We start from the raw sequence: 27,705 nt of genomic DNA, 5'->3' as shown, positions 1-27,705 counted from the left end.
AACACAATAAATATTGAAGCTCGCATCCAATTTCTAGCGCAGAAACAAAGACAAGAATGAAGTTTCTTAGGACATCAGCGCTTGAATTTGTTTTTACTTTTTTCTCATTTTTATGGGCAACTAATTAATCGGCTCACACTAATGAAGCCTTCCTTCAATGCCTGACCCTTCGTGCTGGAAACTCCACCTCCTCATGTCAATTTATCTAGTCATTTACACCCCCGCCAATTCCTGTATTGGAATTCTCCATACAAAATCCTAGATTCTCAACACCTGCCACCCTGAAACCTCTAGTCATTGTTACACCATCGCATGTCTCCCAAATTCAAGCAGCCATTAATTGTTCCCAAAAGCATGGCCTGCAAAGCAGAGTTAGAAGCGATGGTCATGATTATGAGGGCCTTCCTTATGTATCTGATGTTCCATTTCTCATAATCGATATGATAAATCTTTGATCAATCAGTGTTGATGCAGAAAATGGCATGGCTTGTGTTGAATCCGGAGCCATTATTGGTGAAGTTTATTATAGGATTGCGGAGAAAAGTATAAATTTTGGCTTACTGGCAGGAGTTTGCCCGACTGTGGGTATTGGCATGGACACTTTAGTGGGGGAGGGTATGGCACCTTGATGCGCAAATACGGCCTTGCTGCAGATAATATTATTGACGCACAAATGATTGATGTCAAGGGTAGAATCCTTGACAGAAAATCCATGGGGGAAGATTTGTTTTGGGCCATTCGAGGAGGTGGTGGGTCCAGTTTTGGAATCATTGTTGCATGGAAAATCAAGCTGGTTCATGTTCCATCAACCGTGACTGTATTCACAGTTAATAGGAACTTGGAACAAAATGCAACCAAGCTTGTTTATCGGTGCAACATGTTGCAAACAAAGTTCATGAAGATCTATTCATTCACGTTGTGTTAACTGGTGCCAATTCTGTTCGGGAAATCAACACAGTGGAATGAATAAAAACGGAAATAAAGGAGCGCACCCATGCATTTAGTGACACTAAGAATTTAACATGATTCGGCAACTGCCTACATCCACAGAAAAATGCTTCACTAATAAATAGTGGAACATAAGAAAATATTACAGAAGTGGAGGATCACACTTCACTCAACTCAGCTCTCTTCTTTTCTCTTAGAGATGTCCTAGCTCTCTCTCTTTTCTCTTTTTCCTTGGTGTGTCTGAGGCTCTCACTGGGAACCTCATTTTATAGGCAAATATCAGTACGAATGCATTTAATTTGCATTCAATTGGTAACTGCAAATGTAGTTACCTGCTGAGTGCTGAGCAGCCATTGTGGATTGCTTAGGCATGGGCTTGGACTTCAACAATTCTCCCCTTCCATGTCCATCTACCTAGATGCTATCCATTCTAGCTATGTCTTTGCATAACTCAAGCTTCTCACTTGTAACCACCTTCGTCAGCATGTCTGCTGGACTCTCTTTCATATGGATCTTCACAAGCTTCAACAGTTGTTGTTCCATCGCTTCACATATCCAATGATAGCGGATATCAATATGCTTGGTGCGGGAATAATACATTGAATTCTTGCTCAAGTCTAGAGCACTTTGACTTTCACACTACTTTGTAGTCTTCTTAACTAACCCCTAGTTCTTGGAAAAGATGTTTCATTCATAACATCTCTTTCCAGTCTCCGTTGCGGCAATGTATTCTGCCTCTGTTGTAGATAAAGCAACACACTTCTGCAATTTGGATTGCCAAGAGACAGCTCCTTCTGCAAAGGTGAAGAGAAATCCCGAAGTAGATTTCCTGCTATCTAGATCTCCTGCCATATCTGAATCAGTATAGCCTTCCAAAACTGGTTTAGCTCCTCCAAAACACAAGCACATCTTCAATGTACCTTTTAGGTACCTGAGAATCCACTTGATTGCTTCCCAATGATCATTTTCTGGATTTGAAAGGAATCTGCTCACCATGCCTACAACATGAGCAATATCTGGTCTAGTACAAACCATTGCATACATCAGGCTTCCTACTTTGAAGAAGGACACAAGCTCTTGCTCAATTTGAAGTGGTTAGCAGGTGAAGTATTGACTTGCTTAGCATCTCCCATGTTGGAACATTTGATAACCCGTTCAACATATTTTTGTTGTGATAGCCACACCCCTTTGGCTTTCCTATCACGAACAATCTTCATGCTCAAAAGTTGATGTGCTGGGCCTAAGTCCTTCATGTCAAAGGACTTGGATAGTTCCTTTTTTAGTTTGTTAATCATGGACCTATCATCACCAATGATTAACATATCATCAATGTAAAGAAGTAGTATGACAAACTTTTCATCCTGTAATCTTCGAACATAGACACACTGATCTGCAACAAGTCTTTTGTAACCATGACTCATCATGAATGAGTCGAACTTCTTGTACCATTGCATCGGCGCTTGCTTGAGGCTATATAAACTCTTCTTTAGCTTGCAGACTAAGTGATCTTTCCCTAGAGCTTCAAACCCTTCTGGTTGTTCCATATAGATTTCCTCCTCTAAATCTCCATGGAGAAAGGCTGTCATCATATCCATCTTGTAACGCCCGTCCTTGTGGTGGGACTTTTTCCAAAATATTTTTATAAAAGGATGACGGGAATTACCGTCCAACTTAAAACTTTTCACTTGCATACCTAGGGTGCACGACTTCACATTTATAAAATAAAATGTGCTTTGGTAATAAAAGAGGTTTACAGCGGAAAACATTGATTTTACAATAAAAAGGCCTCTCTTACGTTTAAAACTCATGGATGGCGTGGATGGGCTCGCAGGAGGGAGAGGAGGCCAATGGTACCGGCGGTGAGAGCTGGCGGCGCACAGCGGCGCCGGGTTGGAGGAAGGATGCTTCGGCATGGGAGACGCAAGCTGCGTACTACGTACGCCGAAGGAGAGAGGGAGGAGAGAGAGAGCTACGGGAAAAATGAGGGGGAAAGAGAGGGGGTCTGGGTATTTAACCCAGTCCCTTCGTCTTGGGTTCTACGCAACGATCTAATGATGAGGAATTAAAATACTGATTTGAAAATGCGTAAACGTTAACTTAATTAAAAGCACTTAGAGGAATTAAGGTAGAATATTATTTTAAACTAACTTTAGTTTATAAAATAATATTCTTCATCATTAATAAAATGATGAATTCTAAGTTAACATATTTAAAAGGATTAAACCATTTAATTAATAAAAGCTTTCAACATAATTTAAATTTCATAATATCTTAAATAATTGAAATCATTTTAATAATAATATTAAAATGATTTCCGACCATTATAATATTTTTGGAGCTCTTCAAAAATATTATGATTGTCGTATTTAAGATCAAATCTTAATTCAATAATACTGGAAATACTCTTTATAAATATTTCCAGCATATTTAAAACACTAGGCGTGCCTTAGAAGTCACACGATATCTTTTGAGACACGCCATCATGGTTCAACACGCATGACGAGTCTCACAGTCGCTAATCAGAAGGGCAGATGACCACATAATCTCTGCCTTCGGGATTTGCTTACATCATCAAGACGAAACATACATCAGAAAGAAGAAGTGTAAATAAGAAGGAAGGAGCAGGGTATTACAATCTTCCCACCTTAAATAAAATTTCGTCCTCGAAATTTGCTTAAGGTTCTAGGGATTTGCTTAGTGCTCTAGGAATTTGCTTAGTGTTCTAAGAATTTTGTGCAGTATTTTACGGAATTTGTTCATTTTTATTATAGATCTGGTCATACGTGTCCTCGCGTTGTCTTTACGCATGTTTGCGCACTTTCAGCATCTCAATCACGTCTTGTCGTTCCTCCATCGACATGCGTAAAGTCTGTCTGATGTACTCGAGTCCATCCATCATGTAGCGCTCGTACCTTCCATTCTGACATTCTTAAAGTCACCATCTCGTTTTACGTTTCAGTCCTAGCTTAGTTCATGGTCGTTCATGCGATTCTTAACCATTACAGTCTTCCTAACATTTCAAATCCGTTCCTTAATTAGCATGCAGCTATTGCTGCATGTCCTAACGTTCCACCATTCATTCCTTATTCTCTAACTATGCTTAGTCTCTGATACCTTTAACATTCTATGCATTTATCATGACTACCTCCTTCTAGTTGCCAATCTGACATGCATGCGTTCATTAGGTCATACTTTGAAAACATCAAAACATAAGAATAAAAATACATTCTTGTACTTACTACAGGACCAGACATGCCTTGGGAAGACGTCAGTCTAGATTTTTCCTTCACGTGCAATTCTCTCTTTTCAAAAGTTTTCTTTCCTTGAAAAAGTTTTCTTTCATTGGAAAAAAGTTTCTCTTTAGAAAAAGATTTTCTCTCTTTTATTTTTTGAAAAGAACACTATAGAGTCTAGCATAACCTGGGCTTTACTCTGATACCAGCTATGTAACGCTTGTCCTTGTGGTGAGACTTTTTTCAAAATATTTTTATAAAAGGACGATGGGAATTACCATCGAATTTAAAACTTTTCACTTGCATACCCAGGGTGCACGACTCCACGTTTATAAAATAAAATGTGCTTCGGTAATAAAAGAGGTTTACAGCGGAAAACATTGATTTTACAATAAAAAGGCCTCTCTTATGTTTAAAACTCGTGCCTAGACTTCCGTGCTCTTCCCCATGGGCCGTGTCCATCCTGATCATACAGTTCCTGTGGGGGGAGGGACATACATAAAAACTAAAATGAGTCGAAGACTCGTAAGCATTATTTCATACAGTTAAAATATAGCAACATAGGTTTTCATTAATGCATTCATCAGTAGTACATACTATTACGTGCATGCATACGTGCTTACATGCATTCGTTTGAAAACTTCATTGGATGGGGTTTTTCTCTTTTAAACATGGGCATCCTTTTCGTAAAACGTTTCTCCTGTCAGTGCCTTCATTTCTTCAAGAGTTCGTGCTTGTTTATGTGTGCATACGTGCGTTCTTTTGAAAACGTCACTGGATGAAACTTTTCTTTTTAAAAGGCTTTCCTTTCTTTAAAACGTGTCTCCCATTAGTGCCTTCATTTCTTAAAGGTTCGTGCATACGTGCATTCGTACATGCATGCATACATCCATTCGTTCTTATCACTTTCATAGGCCAGTACACACTATTATGCCCCGTGTGTTTGGGGTTAGCGGTCTTCCTTTGGACCTGGATTTCGCCCGTGGCCACGGGTTGGGAATCCCTTCCATAAGGGGCAGTACTAGGTGTACTTCCAGTACTACTTACCCGGCATTGTAATCTGCCCATTCATTGGTACCCTTTTCATTCATTCATGTGGCCGTTACGTATCTTCATACATTCATGCTTTTATTTCTTTTTTTCTTGCTTTTCATTCATTCATTCATTCGTTCATGTCAGCTCGAAAGAGCTGGAGCTTTCGTTCATTTCTTTCTTTCATTTAACAGTCATTTCTTTTCTTGAGAAAACATTTCTTTTCATGAAAACATATAGTTTGGGGAGTAAGCCCGAAAGTGGTCTTTTTGTCTTTCAGTCTTATCCTTTCTTTAACAGTTCGTTCGTGGAAAACTTCATTTCAAAACATACATGGGCTTAAACGTCAGCTTTCGTGGCATCCATAAGCGTCACCTTGAATGTCATCAATCATGGCATCCATGAGTGTCACCTCGTTGCCCAGATGAGAGCGTCGGTTCGTAGGATCCATAAAAGCATCCGTTGTCATGCCCTTCATGCATCTTCATCAGTTTATAGATTTTCTTAGAAAATACATACAATAGATACAACGTATAGTCATCTATTCACATGCGTACAATTAATACTTTGGTTGCGTAAAAAGGGGCTGCCAAGGAGGGGTCGTACATACTTATAACTTTGAGCACTTAGCATTTTCTTTCGTAAAACGTTTTTCATCTTTTCTTAAAGCGTCATAAAGGAAAAGCTTTCGTTTTCATTTTCTTTTATCTTATAAAGACTCTAGAAGAGTATGAACGTAACACTTACCTGGACTCCATGCTACTTGCATGTCATTTAGTCCATTTATGTACTTGTCAGATGGCAACCTACATGCATACACATACCATAGCGTCATTCTCTATCTAATGCATAAGCAACTTCAACTATAAATAGAACTACACATCACTTAGAACACTCTCCTTCTATCCCATGCACTTACGTGCCCTTTACTATGTTAAACCCTTCGGAGACCACTTACGGTCACCATATCTTCCAACTCAAAGTCTTGTCTCGAGTGCTCATCCACTAAAGTGAACCCATGTTTCACCTTAGAATCACGCATCCCAATCCTAAATAATACGCCCGTCACTACCTTTATGCATCTTAGCCCACACTAAATCCTCATTCCCATCCATACAAGCCACACGGCTCTAAGCCAACTCTAAGGCTTAAGCACCGTGAAACTATGCTCATGACAGATTACACGTTACATATGGTGAATCCGTCCGACACATGTGTCTCACCATGTTACACATGTGCCTTACCCATTTATCACCTAAGATCAACATATAACATGTTGATCATCTGCTCGTAGGGACAAGAGCCATACTCCGATACCAATCTTCTCTTAACCAGGCTAGCATGACTTTTCACGCTACCCGTACCTTTTGACAGTTCATCCCAACACTTAACACGACAAGACTCCATTCACAACTACGCCTTATGTCACGTCACATAGCCCGAGATTGCTCTAGAGCTACACTGTGACCTTGTCGCGTTACCCAACATTCTGCTACGTCAACTCCTGACTCATCACTAGTACGGTTTCTCGCGTACTCCCATCACATCGTGACATCTCGTCACGTTCCTTTTACGCCATTCCTACACTCTAGCACTTCATCCATCATAAGCATGACTTCCAATAACGACGTCACTTCGTGACGTTGCCAAGTCATGCTTCCGCTGCGTACTCTTACACTTGTTCCACTACTTCGCCCATCACAAGCACAACTGTCAGTAGTCATGTCACTTCGTGACATTCCTCAGTCATGCTTCCGCTGCGCACTCTTATACTTGTTCTGTCCATCATGGTGACACCAATCACCTTAGACTACAGGCTTTGCCATAACTATTTCGGGACACTGTTCCACAGTTCCCGAGACTACCCATCATGTTCCACGCCCATTGATCACTTAACCATCCTTATCTCTACGACACGCCACACGGAGTGTCGCTGCCACGTGGAGTACACTCCACGTATACTCCCTTCATACATACCACGCCACATCACCACTATGGCATACCCGCCATATGGTACATCACTATATCACATGGAGTACACTCCTTGTGTACTCCATCCACATGCATTACGCCACATCACCATTATGGCATATCCGCCACATGGTGTATCACCCATCAAATGGAGTACATTCCACATGTACTCCATTCATACACATCCTGCTACATCACCATTATGGCATATCCGCCATATGATGCATCACTCCATTACATGGAATACACTCTGCATATACTCCATGCACGTTATGCCACATCACCACTATGGCATACATGCCATATGGTGCATCTCACCATCACATGGAGTACATTCCACTTATACTCCACACATATACAACACGCCACATCACCATTATGGCTTACTCCCCATATAGTGCATCACCCCGTCATACGGTGTACATTCCACATGTACTCCCTTCATATACCATACCCCACACAGAGTACACTCAGCGTGTACTCTTCCCGTTCCACATTACGGCACATCACCATTATGGCATATCCGCCATATGGTGCATCACTCCAACACATAGAGTACACTCCACGTGTACTCCTTTTACACGCACTACGCCACTGAGTACATTCCACTCGTACTCATCCCGTTCCACAATATGCCAAGAGGGTATATTTTACATATACTCTCCTTACCTCACATTATGCCACACACAAAGTACACCCAGCGTGTACAATTCCCATTTCATCTGCCACGTCACCAATACAGCATATATTCCCCAACCACACTACATGGCACAGTCCACAACACTTCACAGCACACTTCCCAATTACGTCCAACACTTCACATTACACTACACGGCACAATACACCTCCATACAACACAGACAAGCCCAACACTTCACTACATAGAGTGCCCAACACTTCGTTACACAACACCACAACCTAGTCAACTAATCAATATCCAACATTAATACGAGGGATAGAGAGTTATACCATCGACGGGATAACCCGTGCGTTGCTTGTTGATCGTCACGGTCGAAGACTTCGGAAGGGTGGTACGTGGTGGCTAAACCACGTACGGTGACTGTTTAGGCGTTTAGATATCTAGGTGTGGTCTTGGAAGGGCTCGTGGTGGCCTTGTGATGGCGGTGAGGGGCATAACACAGCGGCTCTAGCCGTGTGCAGTGGCGGCCAATCACGTGCAGTGACTGTCCATCACGTGCAGTGGTTACCCACCATATAAAGTGGTGGTTTGGACCTAGGGCTCAGCTAAGGGAGGTGCGGTGGATCTCGTGGTGGCGTCGAGGTGGCGCCACGGTGGCTCACGGTGGCGGATCTGGCCATACAGTGGAGGAGAAGCCGTGGGAGAGTGAGAGAGAGTGTGCTTTCGTGGGTGGCAGATCTGGGCCGTGGGAGGTTGGGTTGGCTTGGTGGCGGCCTGAGGAGGCTGGAGGTGGTGGTTACCAGCTGTGGGTGGCGGTGCACAGTGTAAAACCAGTGTGTTGGGAGGGGCCTCGTGTGGTGGATCACGGGGAGGCTATGGACCTTGGGTCAAGTGGAAGAGGAAGGGGAAGGGGAGAGGAGGTCCATGGCGTCGTTCGGTGGTCGTGGGTGCCGCGTACGGCCGTGCACGGTGAGGAAATGGGTTAGAGGCCCATTTCGGGTACTTGCCATGGATGGAGAGGGAGGGCTGTGTAACAGGGGCTGGCTTTGGTAGAGGATGATGGCTAGTGGGAGGGGAGGTCACCGTGGGAGCGGTGCACTTCCAAGGGAAAGGAAGAGAGAGCGTGGGAGAGAGAGGCTAGCTTGGATTGGCTCGCCGGAGGGAGAGGAGGCGAATGGTGCCGGCGGTGAGAGCTGGCGGCGCACGGCGGCGCCGGTCTGGAGGAAGGATGCTTCGGCATGGGAGACGCACGCTGCATACTACGTACGCCGAAGGAGAGAGGGAGGAGAGAGAGAGCTACGGGGAAAATTAGGGGGAAAGAGAGGGGGTCAGGGTATTTAACCCAGTCCCTTCGTCTTGGGGTCTACGCAACGATCTAACGATGAGGAATTAAAATACTGATTTGAAAATGCGTAAACGTTAACTTAATTAAAAGCACTTAGAGGAATTAAGGTAGAATATTATTTTAAACTAACTTTAGTTTATAAAATAATATTCTTCATCATTAATAAAATGATGAAGTCTAACTTAACATATTTAAAAAGATAAACCATTTAATTAATAAAAGCTTTCAACATAATTTAAATTTCATAATATCTTAAATAATTGAAATCATTATAATAATAATATTAAAATGATTTCCGACCATTATAATATTTTTGGAGCTCTTCAAGAATATTATGATTGTCGTATTTAAGATAAAATCTTAATTCAATAATACTGGAAATACTCCTTATAAATATTTCTAGCATATTTAAAACACTGGGCGTGCCCTAGAAGTCACACGATATCTTTTGAGGCACACCATCATGGTTCGACACGCATGACGAGTCTCGCAGTCGCTAAACAGAAGGGCAGATGATCACATAATCTCTGCCTTCGGGATTTGCTTACGTCATCAAGACGAAACATACATCAGAAAGAAGAAGCGTACGTAAGAAGGAAGGAGCAGGGTATCACACATCTGTTCGAGATCCAAATTCAAGCTGGCAACCAATCTGGATTAACATCATCTTCACCACCGGAGAAAATATCTTGTCAAAGTCGATTCCATTCTTCTATTGGAATCCTTTGACAACCAATCTGGCCTTGTGCTTTATCAGCTTTCAAGACCATCTCTCTTCAACTTGAACACCTATTTGTTCTTTAAGACTTTATTTCATTCAGGAAGTTTCACCAACTCATAAGTCTGATTTTTATGCAAAGAGCTCATCTCTTCTTGCATTGCCTGCACCCATACGCTTCTATCAGCATGAGTTTGAACTTCCTGGAAGCTCACTGGCTCCCTCTCATCAATAAGCAAAATATAGTCTAATTCCGGATATCTCTTAGACGGAATCAGTAGGCAGCATCTTGCCGATCTTCTTGGTTGAGCTTCATCAACCAAAGGAGGTTCATCACTATCTAACATCTGTGGTGGTACACCAGCTTCTGGTGGAGAGGATTCTTGCTCCCCCTGCTCAACACCCTGAGCTTCTTCTTCTGCTTCTGGATCTAGATCCTGCACACCCTCATTATCTGTGGCAAACTGTAATGGTGCAGGATTTGGAGTATAGGAACTAAGCTCTCTTGATGGTGAGGAAGCTTCAGTTCCTATGTGCTGGTTTTCATGGAACACAACGTCCCTACTTCTGACAATTCTCTTTGTCATTGAATCCCATAACTTGTATCCCAATTCTTCACCTCCATATCCAACAAAGATACATGGAGTTGACTTGACATCGAGCTTCTGTCTAAGCTCTTTGGATATGTGTGCAAAGACTTTGCACCCAAACACTCTCAGGTGAGAGTAAGAGACATCTTTTCTAGTCCAAACCTTCTCAGGAACTTCAAATTCCAATGGTGCAGAAGTTGATCTGTTGATCAGGTACCAGGCAGCACGAACAACTTCACCCCAGAATGGCTTTGGTAACTTGGTCATACTGAGCATGCATCTTGTTCTTTCCATGATGGTCTGAGCCAATCTTTTGGCTAAACCATTGTGTTGAGGGGTATATGAGGCCGTCTTCTTATGTCGAATACCGTAATTAGCACAATATGCAGCGAACCTTTTGGAAATATATTCTCCTCCATTGTTTGTTCGTAGGCACTTCAACTTCTTTCCTGTATCTCTTTCCACTAGGGTGTGGAAACTCTTGAAGTACTAGAAGACTATACCCAAACCTTTCGTGAAGCATCATTAATGAATGTCATGAAATATCTATTACCTCCCAATGACACTTCTTCCATAGGACCACATACATCAGAGTGTACCAAACTCAACAACTCTGATCCTCTCTTTGTAGAGGAATTAAACGAGACTCTGCACTGTTTGCCAAACAAACAGTACTCACAAGGGTTTAACGTTGTTCCTTTGGCAACTTTGATGAGTGCCTTCTTAACAAGCGTATCCAACCCCTTTTTCACCCATGTGTCCGAGTCTCTTGTGCCACAGATTCTGTGATGCCTCGTCTTCCACTACATTGAGGTTATGATAACTGATCTTCACATGGGTGTTGTACAACATACCACAAATATGTCATCGGGCGACAACTATGGCACCTTGTGACAGCTTCCAAGTGCCTTTGCTGAAATAGCTATCATAGCCATGTCGATCAAGGGCAATTCCAGAAATCAGGATAAGCCGAAGGTCAGGAATGTGTCAAACATCATTCAACACCATGGTGCAACCAATGTTGGTTTTTATTTTCACTTCGCCAACTCCCACGATCTTCGAGGAACTGGCGTTCCCCATCCTTACCGTACCAAAGTTTCCTACTTTGTATGAGTGAAAATTCACTATGGGAAGTGGTGTGGTATGATGCTGCTATGTCTACCACCCACTCAACATTGTGGCTTGCGACATGCAGACACGTCTCGTCACTGGTGGAGAGCATCGCCACATCTCCCAAAAGAGTGACCAGAGTTTCACCATCTTCTTTCTCTAGCTTACTGCTTTGACCTTGCTCCCTTAAAAACTTGCGGCAATTTTTCCTCATGTGGCATTCTTTGCCACAATGGTAACACTTCATGTTACCCGTCTACTGGTTCCTGCTATTGTTGGACTTTCCACTTGGTTGAGACTTCGCTCTGTTTCTGCCTCCACTTCTCCCTCTATCATTACCTTGAGGCCTTTCTCTACTCTCGGTGACAAGGACATGAGACTGATTCATGCTCATCTCCTTTCGTTTGGCCTCCTTATTGAACTAGGCATCCTTAACCATCGTCATGGTAAGTTTACCATTTGGAGTAGAGTTAATTAGGGAGACCACTAGCGTCTCCCAACTATCTGGTAATGAATTGAGAAGTAGCAGAGCTTGTTCTTCATTGCCAAGATTCAACTTAACGGACTCGAGCTGCTTAACAATGTTTTGAAACTCGCTAGAGCGCTCGGCAACATAGGTGTCACTCTTCAACTTCAAGTTAACAAGTCGTCTTATCTAGAGGGTCTTGTCTCGAGCAGTCTTAGCTTGATACATATCTTCTAACTTTTTTCAAAGGTTATATGCATCTGTCTCTTGGGCCACATGGTGAAAGACACTATGGTCGATCCATTGCCTGATCTGACCGATAGTCTTCTTATGCATCTTATTCCACACTTGATCCGTATATTCATTTCGCTTCTTCTCTTCATTTTCTAGGGGGTCAGACAGATCTTTACAGTTCAAGAGATCCTCTATCTGAGGTCTCCAAAGATTGTAGTTTGAGGTAGTTAGCTTTATCATGGCCTCTGATGCTGAATCCTCCATGGATTTAGACTGATTCTAAATACAAAATGCAAGTATAGGATCTTTGATGTAGAATATTGCAAAATGAACAACACCATTGTGTCTGGAAAGCCTGATTTTGTTGGAAATGAGTCTTGTTTCATCAAAATCGGACTCAAATAGCACAAGGATGAGCAAAAAACCAAAACAAGAACTGTGTCGCGCGTGCAGTGTGTGGCGAGCGAAAAATGCCTAGGCGCGTGGAAGTCACGCGCCTTTCAATGGTCAGTAGAGTGTGAAACACGTGGACATCATGCGCAAATACTTCTCTAGAGCTCGTGTGGCGCTTGGTGCGCATGGGGTCACGCGCTCGATCCTTTCCTTGGCGCGTGTGGCGCATGTTGAGAGTGGACTTCACTCTCCGATCTTCAGGAGGCGCGTGGGGGCACGTGCGGTGTTCATTCGGCCTTTGGTTTTCACCACTTTTCTTGTCTCGATGAGACAAATACAGTGGTATGCTCAAATTTGCAAATTGAGCATCACACTAAAAATGAGTTTTCTGTAAAAACTCCTTCCAGTAATCGCTCTTGTACCACTTGTTGGGGAAAACAACACAACGAAATGAATAAAAGCGGAAATAAAAGAGCATACCCATGCACTCAGTGACACCAAAAATTTTACGTGGTTTGGCAACTGCCTATATCCACAAAAAATAGCTTCACTAATAAATATTAGAATACAAGAAAACATTACAGAGGAGGAGGATCACACTCCACTCCACTCAACTCAACTCTCTTCTTTTCTCTTAGAGCTCTCCTTGCTCTCTCTCTTTTCTCTTCTTCCTTGGTGTGTCTCAGGCTCTCCCTCGGACCCTCAATTTATAGGCAAATATCAGTATGAATGCATTTAATTTGCATTCAATTGGTAACTGCAAATGCAGTTACTTGCTGAGCAGCCATTATGGACTGCTCAGGCATGGGCATGAACTTCAACAAATTCAAGCCAAGAAGGAAGGAGGACAATACAAACTTCATTTAGTTCCTTGTATCTCGGAGGGATAGATAATCTCCTTTCAGTGATGCAAGAGAGCTTCCCTGAACTGGGTTTGGTAAGTGAAGATTGCACTGAAATGAGTTGGATTGAATCAATCCTATACTTTGGCGGATTTCCAAGTGGCGAATCCCTTGATGTTCTACTAAACAGGACTCCCCTAATAAGACCTTTTTTCGAAGCAAAATCTGACTATGTGATGGAACCTATTCCCGAAGTTGGCTTGGAAGGGATTTGGGAGAGATTTTATGAGAAAGTGGCAGAAACAACATTATTGATCTTTACTCCCTACGGGTAGAAAATGAGTGCAATTTCAGAGTCTGCAATTCCTTTCCCCCATAGAGCTGGTAATATCTACAAAATCCAATACTTGGTCTATTGGGAAGATGAAGGAATTGCAGCATCTGAGTGGCATATAAGTTGGATCAGGAGGCTGTACAGTTACATGGCTGCCTATGTTTCGAAATCTCCAAGAGCTGCTGCATCTATGAATTATAGGGACCTTGACATAGGAAAAAATAATAACAAAGGCAAGACAAGCTATAGACGGGCAAGTATATGAGGTGCTAAATATTTCAAGAAAAACATTAACAGGTTGGTTCATGTGAAGACTATGATCGATCATACTAATTTCTTCAGGAATGAACAAAGCATTCCGGCTTTTTCATCTTGGTGATTAGTAGTGATATTTAGAGATCTATATGATCTCTAAATTAAAGATTGCATGTACTTGGCGATAACGCCTTTTTCTCTACCTATTTTCACCTATTGATCTTCCATTTAATATGCGCAGCTAATGGCTATATATGGATACACACACACGCACGCACACACTGGATTCTAAATTTTTCTGGTTAAATTTCACAGATATAAATATATTTATATTAATGAGGCATGCATGTTCATGGAGTCATACAAAAACAATATTTATTTTCTGACATGATCATGATTATCATGTTCAAATCTTTCTCATAATTATTTATATCAATTATATTTTGGATCCGTTTGTTTATAATTTGGTTATATATGAATACATGAGCAATACTCAACTACTAATTAATTAATTATGAGATTTTAAAAAGCTGAAAGTCTTTGAAAAGTATTTCCGGTCATAGGAGCTAATAATGCTTTCGTTTTCAGCATTTTTGACATTGATGGGCACTGCTAGCTAGCCAGTGAGAAGGGGAAAACAATTAAAAAGAAGAAGAAGAAGAAGATGATGGTCAGCACAGATCATTATTGCCAATATTGTACCACTTTATGCATGGAGATCTTGCGATTTTTTCTTTGATAGAAAATAACTTCATTTCATAAAGGCATAACACCTTGAGATAGGTTACAATAGTGTTGATCAATGAAAATTACATTCTCAATGATAAAAGGTATACTATTCCACCAAATAAACATATCTTCAATGGACCAGGCATGTCTTGCAAGTCTATGGGTAGCCTCATTTGTGAATCTGCTGCAATGCTGAATACTGCACTGAGGGAAAGTTTGCATCAAACCTTTTACCTCTGTTACAGTCAATCATATAGCTGCATTAGACTCAGATGATCTGTTAATCTCTTCTTCTAGGAACAAACAATCACTTTTAATAATCAGCTTAGGAATACCCAAACGCATGCACAATTGAAGGCCTCTCAACAATGCCACAGCTTCAACTTGTTCTGGTTCCAAGAAAACAGATTCCACTCTACTAGATGCCATAAGAACTTCACCCATATGGTTCCTCAAAACCACACCCATACCAGCTTTGTTTAAATAAAAAAAGAGAGCTCCATCAATATTTAGCTTAAGAGAGTCTTCTGGAGGGGCTGACCATCTGTACACCAGGTATTTAGAACTATGAAGCCCTAGCTGATGTCTAACCACAACACTATGCAATTTGTTTGTAAAAGCAAAGCCAATAACTTGCTGAGGTGGTAAAGCAATCTGTTTATGAACCATCTTGTTCCTTCTGAACCAAAAAGCCCAAACCATCAAGAAGAAATCAGCCAGTTCCTCAGAAGTGCCTTTGAATAAAATATCCATTGCAGCAGTGAGAAAAGAGCTGATTTGGCCTCCATTTTGGAAAACTAGAAACCTACTCCTCAAAAATTCATAGATGGAAGGGCATAATATCAACACATGCCTCAAATCCTCAAGTGGATGTTGACAAAAACTGCATTTCCCTTCAATGTCCAGTTTTCTCTTAATCAGATTGGCCTTGGTTGATAAACTGTCTTTACACGCCCTCCAAGCAAAAACCTTAACCTTATGGGGGACTTGTAACTTCCATAGAGCAGTCCAGAATTTTTTCATCAAAGCCCCATTAGAGGATTCCCCATGCGTTGATTCCAAGAAAGTTTAAAGAATCTATAAGCACTTTTGATAGAAAAAGATCCAGACTTCTCATGTTCCCACATCCAATGATCTACAACTCCAGTATGACTTGGACGCAATCTGAGAATAGCATCCACAATATTTGGATTGAAAAGAGCTCTAACTTTAGCAATGTCCCACCATTTAGTACTTGGATCAATAAGAGATAAAACTTGATTGTTCAATTGACAAAGTTGCTCAATACTCTGCGATTTAAGTAAAGATTAGGTGGGTTAATATTTTATATACAAAATCTAATTTTTAAAATCCTCTATAATTCTTAGGTTATTTTATTATCTGGAGTTTTTAAATTTAAACCAGCAAATTCAAATTAAATAATTAGAATTTTTACTACATGAAACTTTCTCACTTTTAAAGTAGGCTAAAATATATGAGATATCCTAAAAAAGGGAAAATTCTAGAAATTGTTGACAGTTGCCATACTTCCTACCCATTAGAAGCTGACAAAGTTAACGCGATTCTTCATTGCACAAGTACATTCTGATGGAGGAGATTCCAGAAAACTACGGCGGCTTCAAGAAGGAGAACGATTTTGAGTTCTCCGGCAAAGATGGTGGCATGGCTTTAGAACTCATAATGAAGGTTGGATCAACTAAAACCATTGAGTTACCCGCATTGGAGGTACCAAATATGGTTCTTTTACTCTTGATGTTAACATGGATTGATGTTGCTTGGAGCTTTGATAAAAATAAATGCTAATTAAAAATGGTGGTAGGTTGGAAGCACATTGGTTTGGGATTTGAGTGTTTTGGGCTGGGAAGTGAATTACAAGGAGGAATTCATTCCGATCGATGAGGGTTCTTACACTATCATTGTGCAGAAGGCCTAGAAGATGAGCTCTCAGGAAGGACCTATTCACAACAGTTTCAGAACCAATGAACCTGGGAAAGTTGTCCTCACGATCGAGAACACTTTGAGCAAGAAGAAGAGGGTTCTGCATTGTTAAGAGGTAAACAAAAGCTACTAATTTATCTTGGATTCATGTGTAGGGCCGAGGACAGATGAAAAAAAAGTGGAAGAGAAATTTATTATTTTGATTTGTTACATTTATTTGAGTTGGGGGGGGATATAGTCAAATTGAAAGTTTCATTCTTTTGCAGAAGTAAAATATCAATAATGTATGTAATTTTGATTTGTTGCTCCGTTTGGATCATTTGCCATGGGGTTTTCTTTTGCAGATTCGTGAGAGTGAAAGATTGTATTTTTCTATGTTTTAAAGAAATTAATTGAGATGATGTTTTTCTTTTCTTGTGTATTTTCTGTTCCTTAATTTTGTCACGGTTTTCTCAAATTTGTACTTCAAAATATTATTTTCCATCCTAATCGTTTTATCCCTTAACCACTCACACCCTGCCACCCCCAGGGCCATCCGCCCGGGCCTCCCTCTCCCCCCCAAAAAAAAACAAAATACTCCAATCAGCCCCATTTAGGCGAAGAACCTGTTTTTGGGCCACTGGGCCTCGACCTTGCCCCTTGTGGGCACGGGGGTCTGGACAGTTGGGAGTGAATTGGCCCCCAGGGTTGTCCACCCCGATGCCCAGGGTGAGAGAGCGCTTCCAAAGAGAGAGAGAGAGATGGGCTTGGGGGCAATGACAACCGGATGGGACAGCAGGAAGAGGGGTTTAAAACAAAACCCTACACCAAAATGATGTCATTTTAGTAAAAAGATTTGTTTTGGGCTGAGTGGTTGTGATGCCCTCAATCCCTATAATTCCAATAGTGATAATTAAAATTAACATAATAGAAGTAAGTGGATCAATCAAGTTGTTGAACTCTAAAGAAAAAGCCATTATTGATGGTCCAAGATCATATATATTGATATATATAACTGTTATTTATATGCTGAATAGATAGATTGACAGAAAAAATCATAACTATACTTAACAATAAAATACAAGGAAAAGCCCACATATGGGGAAGATTTTTGTTGTCTTCGGAAAAAGGAGAAGTCACACCCCTATTGACATAGGAATTATTATTAAAGTGAACGGTATGATCCATGAATATTGGTATGTATATTCCAGAAAAATAAATAAAAATCTTTTATTCTTAGTTAACTATTTTTGATTCATTAGCTCTTATTTTTTTATTTTTTTGAAAGGAGTCAACTAATAAAAAAAATTAAGATAAGATATGTAAAACTAAAATATTTTTTTTTTCTTAATTGTTCTAAATCTTTTCCAAATACTTCAAACAACAAAATATTTCAAATCATGAAGTAGAATTGGTCCAATGAGATGACCAAGTTACCCTCTCTTGGGATTTAATGGAGACTAAAATGTCGGAACATGCAATGCAAAGCTACATACTCCTTCGCCCCCTCCCCCTGGGGTTCATTACAAACAACATGCAATATGCATATAATAGTATGCAATAATCGTAGCAGAAAATTTGTTTAATTTTGGATTGTACTAGAATAAACTAAAATCCAAAATTACTTTTCATAACATTAACATCTATGCTGGTTGGCTATCCTTAAAAAAACACAACCTTAAACCAAACAAAGTATTGTACTAAGTGAGGATTTGAATCTAAATTTCTAACTTTGACCTTGGAATTTCTAAGCAAAAAAGCATACATAAACTTGAAATTTATAACTTGAACACTCTAAGTGAGGATTTGAACCTAAATTATGCTTGAATGCTTAACCCTGAAACTTCTCATGATTAACACTCTAAAACATGACCTCACAAACATGTTCAGTTGCTAATCTCACTTCAAAATATTCAAATTTGAATAGGACCATAATTAGAACAATCTTTATAAAACATCATCAAAACCATGACTCATTCTTTGTTTCCCTTTGTTCATTACAACCGAGCACTACATGGCAAGCAAAGCTTTTGGTATAATCATGACCAAAATTAATCCAACAAGTGTTAAAATCAAGCATTTACATCTAGCTAAAATATACTTGGAAAGGGAAACCATTTAATACAAAAAAATCTAGCCTTTGCCGAAACATGAGTACTATTGCAAAACTTTGCAAACTATCTTCTATTCTTATGATCCTCTAATACAAATTTATAATCATGCAATATACTCTTGTTACAAGCTTAAATAGGAGTTGTTAACATTATTCAAGACATAAAAGTCTACTTTAGTAAAACTTAAACTCAAGAACGTCATTCCAAGATCCATGTGTAGTATGCTTTGTTTGTAATGTTCATTAGGTTCTAAAATCTTCAAGGTGATCCAAGATTGTAACATGTTTTCAAACTACATTTCTTGAAAGTTCTAAGACACTAATCTTCATACTAATCCAAAAATACACATGTGACAAAGTCATATCCATAAGGCAAAGTTCAACCGAGATAGGCATAAATGAATATGCTATTTAATAGCTTCCAACACCCAAAATCTCTCATATTTGAACAATACCCTCAATTCACAAGCCCAAAACCGAGACTACTTTCACCATACAAATCACAAAAATCATCATTAAAACTAAGATTTTGAGTCAACAATACTTGTAACAAAGTGGCTAACTAAGGACGTTTTTACCCCTGTTCCCATATTCTGCTCTGCTAGGGTTTGTTGTATTTTGCAGGGCTCTTGAGGCTGCATGGAAGCCGTTGATGGCCATGTTTCTGGTCGTCAGTCCTTTGCCAAAATGGCTGCTGCGACGCCATAGCCCCTGCCTGATATACATGTTATTCATCGTGTGCCGAAAGTCATGGATGGAGAAATTTTTTTCTAGTTTTCGAAAGAGGAAATAAACCGATCAGCTGAACCATTCCACTTCTCTGTTGTGCTCAAGTTCCTTCAGCAAAGACCCTCCCTGGATGGCATCCGTGCATTTATACTTAACCGTTGGGGTTTGTCCTCTACTCCGGTGGTCTCTTCCATGAAACTTCCCCGTAATGTTTTTGTTAGGATGAACATGGAGGCTGACTTTGTGAAAGCTCTGTCCCGTGAGTCATGCGAAGTGAATGGAGTGACATACTGTGCGTTTCATTGGTCTCCAGACTTTAACGAAGAACATGAACCGTCTAACGTCCCTGTGTGGATCTTACTCCCTGGGTTACCGCCTAACTTCTACCAAGAATCCTTCTTACGCATATTCTCTGCACCCATTGGACGTTTTATACGCAAGGATAATCCCACACGATGTGCGACTCGGACGGACGGGGCTAGGATCTGTTTGGAGATGGATGTGGCCAAAGAACCCATTCCTTATTTTTGGATAGGCACCCTTGGATTGCCAACTAGCCGAAAGTAGGAAATACTATATGAAACGTTACCAGCGTATTGTGGAAAATGTAGAGTGCAGGGACATAATGTTAAGACATGTCATGTGGGGAAAATCACGAATGGTGAGAAAAATCGTGGCCGTAAGCAAGAAGAACCAATTCTTGGTGGAAATACAAATGGGAACATGCAGAATGGTGAGACATCAAAACCGGCAGTTCATGAGAAAGAAGATGGTGAGGTTGCTGAAGAGTAGGATACCTTTACTGAGATTACCAAGGATTTAATGTCCCCTGTTCAGGCGCTTAATGTTACCGAAACAGAAATCCTAGTTGAGAAAGCAGATGGAGGGATTACGCCCAAGGATCTTACGGACAGGGGAGAGATCGCGACAAGTGCAGAAGCAGGCAATGCTCTAAACTCTGAGTTTTCTTTTAATTTCCAGGGGCCAAACCCACTGATACTGGAGGAAGTTACGCGGGAAATTGACCTCTGTTTGGAAGATATTTCTATGAATGAGAACCAGGAACCTCTGTTAGAGGACGTTGTGTCTGAACCTGATCCTGAGATGCCCTCGCAAATTCTACCTCAGGACAAAGATTATTACTCAAACAATGAAGGCAAAACTAATAAAAAAAATATCAGAGAAAGAAATTTGAGAAAGTGAGAAGTTCTCTATGGGTCCTTACCCGTTCTTCTACTTTGCCATTATGAGTGAATCCATAATTGTTTGGAATGTCCAAGGCATTGGCACTTCTCGACGTCATTTAAAAAATTTGGTTTGTAAGTTCAAGCCTAAGCTTATAGCGGTTTTGGAACCGTTCCAAAATCAAAACAAAGCTCTTCGGTTGATGAATTCTTTACATTTTGATTCAATTATTTCTAATGTTGATGATGGGGGTAAAATTTGGATTTTTTGGGATAATGTTCTTGATGTTCAAGTGGTGAGGACAAGCTTGCAGTTTATTTCTCTTCGTGTTAATACAGGGTCTTATCAGTTCTTGTGTAATATTGTTTATGCTAAGTGCAGCATGTATGAGAGGAAAGGATTGTGGGAGGAACTCAGTTCTCAATCTCTGGGTTTGGAACCTTGTTTATTTGCTGGTGATTTTAATATTATCCGTAATAATTCAGAGAGAAAGGGTGGTTGTCCCCGTCCTAATGCCGCTATGGAGGATTTCAATAACTGGATCCATCAGGGTGGCTTGGTTGAAATGAAATCGAAAGGTAAACATTACTCTTGGTGCAATGGGCAGTCGGGCCTTGCTTGGTCTTGGGCAAAATTAGATCGGGTATTCATGGATGTTTCTTTGCTCTCTTCTTTCCCGAATGCTACTTGTTCTTATCTTCCGCGCACAACTTCTGATCACTCTCCAATGGTTATTGAATTTAAGATGGATCCTTTCTCTTATGGCCCCTCGCCTTTTCGTTTCCAACAAATGTGGGTGGACCATCTGCAGTTTTTATAGTGTATTCGTTAGGTGTGGTCTGCGACTATTGTTGGTCAGGGTCTTACTAAATTGGCAATCAAGTTGAAAAATACTAAGGTGGCTTTGTGGGAATGGAACAAACAAATTTTTGGCCATACCACTATGCATATTACTTCGCTTGAGAGGCACATTGAAGAGCTTGAAAATAAATTACATATAAATTGGGATGAATCTATGGAAAGGGACTTGCTTATCTCAGCTTCGGAATTAGATACTTGGCTTCGCCGTGAAGATACAAGATTGGTTCAAATGTCTAAATTAAAATGGCAAATGGAAGGGGATCGGAATACGAAGTTTTTCCATGCTTGCCTTGCCAATAAACGGCGCAAAAGAGTGGTGGAAATGAGATGTTCGAATGGGATGGTTTTCAATTCGCCGGAGAGTCTTCATCAAGGGGACGTGGATTTTTTTTCTAATTTTCTGCAAGGCATGCCAAATAGATTTCTTCCGAATCTGTCAACTCTTATTTTTCCTGTTATTTCAGATGCTGATAATGCAATTCTGTGCTCTGTTCCTACATTGAATGAGGTGTTCTCAGCTCTTTCTTCTATCCCATCTAATAGTGCTCCGGGACCTGATGGTTTTGGTTCGGGTTTTTTCAAAAGTTGTTGGGAGATTGTGAAAGAGGATGTCTTGGAAGCCATATCTGAATTCTTTGTTTCTAAACAGCTCCCAAGATTTTTTACTACCTCTTTTCTTGTCCTCATTCCAAAGGTTGATAATCCTTCTGGGTTTGATAAGTTCAGGCCTATCAGTCTCTGCTCGGTGTTTTATAAAATATGTTCCAAGATCATTGTTAATCGCTTGACAGGTTTTCTCTCACGAATAATATCTTGGGAATAAGGCGCCTTCATTCCGGGAAGAAGTATTTTTGAAAATATTAGCATTATGCAAGAAATGGTACACTCTATTAATAAGAAGGCCCATGGTGGTAATATCATGATTAAGTTGGATATGGCCAAGGCTTATGATTGAGTGGACTGGTCCTTTCTTATAGAGGTTCTTCGCTGTTTTGGATTATCTTCTAATTTTTGTGATCTCATCAGAACCTGTATTTTGACTCCTTGGTATTCTATTATGATGAATGATACCACTAAAAGATTTTTCCAAGGAGGTCGTGGATTACGGCAGGGCGATCCCCTCTCTCCCTATCTATTTATTATTCTCCAAGAAATTCTCTCTCATCTCATCAAGCAAAGTGTGGAGGCTCGAAAATTTGGTCAATTCTCACAAGCCCGAGGTACGCCTATTATCTCTCATCTTATGTATGCTAATGATGTGATGCTTTTTTCTAATGGTAGTTCTAAATCCATCAAGGAAATTTTAGATGTGCTTCATAAATATGCAAGTTGGTCGGGCCAATGCATTAATCATTCTAAATCTGCCATTTATTGTTCTCAAACAATCTCCTCAACTCGTAAGAGTCCATTACTAAGAATGACTGGATTTTCAGAAGGATCTTTCCCTTTCAACTATCTTGGCTATTATTTTGGGTCGTCTCAAATAGGTGTATTTGGAAGATATGGTGGCTAATGTCCAAAAGAAAATCTCTGGTTGGAAAATGAAAATTCTTTCAGCTGGTGGTAGACTTATCTTATTGAGACATGTTCTTTCCAGTATGGCTCTCCACCTATTTGCAATTCTACAGGTTCCGCAAGCCACTATCAAAACTCTTCATTGTATGATGAGCACTTTTTTCTGGGGGGAGGTTAATGGTAAGAGTAAAAAAAAAATGGGTGGCCTGGAATTCTATCTGTCGTCCCGTGGATGAAGGTGGCTTGGCATTAAGAAATCTTGATGATATGCAACAAGCTCTTCACACCCATTTTGCTTGGAATCTCATTCAAGGTAATTCTTTATGGGCCAATTTTTTTAAGGGTAAATATGTGGGTACGAAACCTTGGTCTCTTATTGACCCTACTAAGGGTACTAGATTTTAGAAAATGATTACTAAATCTCTTCCTTTGGTTTTGGATAACACTAAATGGCATCTAAAAGAAGGAAATATTTTCTTCTGGTATGATAAATGGCGGGAGAGAGGTCCTTTAGCTAATGAGATGCCTATTGTGGGTAATTCTCTCCTGAAAGTTAAAGACTGTAAATTATCTAATAACTGGGACGTGGATTTTATTCTCCAGTTTGTGGGCCCAGCAAATCTGGATGGTATTCTAGAGGATATTTGTAAATCTAAACCAGGATTGGATGTGTTGATATGGACTAAAAATGATAATGGATTATTTTCTACCAAGTCGGCTTGGGATTGTGTTCATATTAGAGGTGGCTCTCTGGAAGGACATTCGTGGATGTGGCATAAAAGTCTTCCTTTGAAGATGTCCATCAATATGTGGAAAGCCTGGTATATGGCCCTGAGCATTGATCATTACCTTCGCCGCATTGGCATTCCTATTACTTCTCGTTGTGACTATTGTGCTAATGGTCATTATGAAGACCAGAATCATATTTTGTTTGCAGGTGACATTGCTAGAACTGTTTGGCATCATTTTGGGGCTAATCTGGGTATTGTAAACGGACATAATTGGAAAGATACGGTACAGACTTGGTTTCGCTGTGCGAAATTAGCATCTCAAATTGGCATTATTGTGGGTTTTATTCTGGTGGTTATTACTTGGCGACTCTGGCGAAGGCGTTGTCTGGCGCGTATGGAGGGTCATTTTGAAACGGCCTCTGACATCATTCACTCTGTTTGACGGTGGATTAGTATTATTTGCCGTGACATGCACACTAGTTCTCACATCTCTGGTTTTGATTTGCAGGTACTTGAGAGTTTGCAGGTTCAGCCTAGTTTCCCTCCTGTTCGGAGTTGCAAAGATATTAAATGGCAAAGGCCTTCGGCGGGTTAGTTTAAATTGAATACAGATGGCAGTAGTTTGGGCAATCCGGGAGCCTTTGGCATAGGTGGGATTATTAGAAATGATCATGGTAAGTTAATTCAGGCTTTTTCTGCATTTACTGGCACAGGTTCTAATAATCAGGCTGAGCTTGTAGCTCTCCTTAATGGACTCCAGGTTTGTAGGTCTTTATCTCCCAATTATGTTGAAATTGAAGTTGATTCTGTGACTGTTATTTCTTGGTGGAGAAGTAAAAGATGTGGGGTTTGGTATTTGTTGGACTTCTAGGAAGAAGTTCTTGAAATCATGACTTCTATGACCTGTTCTATTCACCATGTTTTTCGAGAGGGAAATAAAGTTGTAGATTGGTTAGCCAAAAATAGGGCTTCTGGCAGTGATTCAGCTTTCTCCCATTTGATGGAGACTCCCCAAATTTTGCGTGGCCTTATTTGCATGGACTACTCCGGGATACCTTCGCTTCGTATTACTTAGTCTTGTTATGTCTTTTGCTTGTGGTTTTATCGTTCTTGTTGCTTTATTTTTTCTGGTTTTAGTTTCTTTTGGTATGCTGGGTTTTTGGCTGTACCCCAGATGCTTGTTTTGTAACCACGGTTTTCCTCCGCCACAAGTGAGGGTTGTTAATAAAATTGGGGAGGAGTCACTCTTGGATAGGTGACCCTAACTCTTTAAAAAAAAAAAATGTGGCTAACTGAGATGCTTTTGTTACCCTTTTTGTTTCATGTAACTTCTAATATGGAAACCTTAGGTAAGGATCATAAATCTTAATACCAAAAGCAAATTCTAAGCTTATGAAAACTGAATTTACCAAGCAAGTCCTACGGCTACATGGCACTTCAAATGCCCAAATCACCAAAAGACTCATGCTAACTGAATTGAGACTATACCAACTTCACCAAAATCAACTATTTCACTTAAAGAAAATCCTTCCAACACACATGCTAACATGTTCCTAACTTGGTATAAAAAATATAAGAGAAAGATGAGGAAAGAGGGCTTACCAAAATTATCACTAAGAGAAAAAGCTTGCTCCCCTTCTATCCTTTCTCTCACACTTGGTTTCTCTTTTGTGCGAAGTTTGTTGTGCTTATCTTATGTAAGTGAGGATGACCAAGGGTGGATGTGGGAATAAAAGAAACTTGAGATGAGAGGGAGGGGGTTTTGGTACAAGGCAGGGCATGGGCTGAAATGCTTGTTGTTTGTGAAGTTAGACAAGTGATTAGATGCAAAGGATTCAAGCAAACCGTGAGGAATGAGAGAGGGGCGGGTTGCTTGAGTTAAAAGGGATTTTGTTGGCTTGAAAAGCTATCAACTTGGGGCAAGGTATGGGCTGTGCAGGCATGCCAAGCATGGTTGGTTTCAGTTGCTTGTGAGGAGTGCAATAGTGTGTGAAAAGGCATGCATCATATGGAGTGTGTTGGGTGGTTTTGGAGGGTCAATTTTGCTAGGCACAGTCGGTATATGCAAGCGGTAGGTAAACGTAGGAATAAAAAAAAAAAGTAAAAACGACAAAAACAAACCATACCCCTCTCTCTCTCTCTCTCTCTCTATCTTTCCCCATAAAAGTTTCTTTCTTATTCAGTTTCTTCTTTCTCGTCTCTCTTTCAGTTTCTTTTTTCCTTGCCTTTTTTTTTATATATATTTTTTCTTTCGCATCTCTCTTTCTATGTTTTTATCCAAGAATTTTGAATAGATCTATCTATTGGATAAGTTTTTTTTTTCCTTCTTCATACATTAGAAGAACTAGAAGAACAAGGCCTTGGCCAATACCCCCAACACCTTCAACCACATGGGGAACGCATAAACTTCCCACCAAACAAAAGCACTCAACAGAGATATTTTTGACCAAACAAGAGGCTATGCAAAACACAGAAACAACCAGACCCAGATGCAAGCACAACAGAAATGACAATAGTAGAATAATCATTGTCTTCTGGCTACAACTTTCAGCTCCATCGGGAATTAGTTGAGAACCCAGATGACAATTCAACCTTCATTCCACCAAGTCTAGACTCTGAGGCCATCACAAATACCTTGAAATCTTTATTCCCGACAAGTTCTGCAATTTCCTCTATCAATTTCCAGAGCTACCCACCTGAAATAATTTCAAGACAACCCCACCCAAGATCTTGGTCTATCCCTCCACTCTTTCTAGGACCATTCAGCTACAAACGGCTAGACCCTTTTTGCGAAGTCGGCTTCAGTATTACCACAGAGAGAGAGAGAGGGAATCTCTTGCAACGTGATTTGGGATGGAAGAGAGGGAAGGGTCTTGTCGTCATGCAGTGTGGGTCTGAGGAGAGAGAGGGAAGGTCTTGTAGGTGATTTGGGATGGAGGATAGGGAAGGGTCTTGTTTTTACGCAGTGTTTTGTTTTTTTGCCAACTCAGTAGCCGTTTACACGGCGCTTGAGACAAGTGACTCTATTAAGCATTTTTCTTTGGAGGATTGAATTCAAAAATAATGGAGGGCTGTGTAGACTTGGTGCAAGGCTACAGAGGGGCAAGGTATGGTGCTTGGAAAAAAGGTGTAAGACTTTGTAACAAAGCATTATTTTACCTTGTTTTATACTTAGCCTTCTTCACATGTGTACTAAACTTGACATGTGTAAGTGAAACCTAAATAGATTAAACAAATGGAGGGTATACACAAATGGATGGCATATTTACCTTAAATAAAGATTTTATCCTCAAAATCGAAGTGTATGCACAAAACAAATAGATTAAACAATTATGTAATATTCTTACCATGAGCCAACATCCTTCATTCCCCGTAGTACATCTCATCATTCTCAGAGTCATTATATGTATTGACGACTAACTCAGGGTCAATCTCGGGTCCAACTTCGTCATCTTCACAAGTAGACAGTCCATCCTCAAGGTGACGATATCGATGAGTGGAAGAAATCAACACCTTTGAAGTCTCAAAATTGGGATAGTGGCACGTGCTTTTGCAATACAGCTCGACTCCGCTTCCCCATGAGGTCTTAATGCCAATAGTCGAGTCTCATCCTTCCAAGTAGAACTCCAAATTTTGTGTACATTGGTTAGTCTCTACCAATTCATCACTACTTCCACCTTACTGAGGTCAAAAGTTACTCCTTCACTAGATATCATATGTCCCAATAATTTCACTTATCTAAGCCAAAACTCACATTTACTAAGTTTGGTGTACAATTCCTGCTCTTAAGTCTGGCTAGAGCTAGACTAATCAA

General features: G+C 40.4%; 1 protein-coding gene and 1 pseudogene across 1 annotated transcript; one reads left to right on the top strand and one right to left on the bottom strand.

The window, feature by feature from the left end:
• The first annotated feature begins 56 nt into the window (after nucleotides 1-56).
• On the top strand, nucleotides 57-14,235 carry LOC108997745 (annotated as a pseudogene).
• Nucleotides 14,236-15,089: 854 nt separating this feature from the next.
• LOC118347988 lies at nucleotides 15,090-15,863 on the bottom strand. The gene has a single exon (XM_035688702.1). The coding sequence runs from the start codon at nucleotides 15,861-15,863 to the stop codon at nucleotides 15,090-15,092; it is 774 nt and encodes a 257-aa protein (XP_035544595.1).
• Nucleotides 15,864-27,705: the final 11,842 nt, after the last annotated feature.

This window comes from Juglans regia, chromosome 3, assembly GCF_001411555.2.
Source record: "Juglans regia cultivar Chandler chromosome 3, Walnut 2.0, whole genome shotgun sequence".
NCBI lineage: Eukaryota > Viridiplantae > Streptophyta > Magnoliopsida > Fagales > Juglandaceae > Juglans > Juglans regia.
This window is presented reverse-complemented; position numbering and strand designations above follow the sequence as displayed.

What these genes read in the sequence shown, in the direction of transcription:
- LOC118347988 (XM_035688702.1), bottom strand. Translation starts at nt 15,863, where the DNA reads ATGAAAAAATTCTGGACTGCTCTATGGAAGTTACAAGTCCCCCATAAG.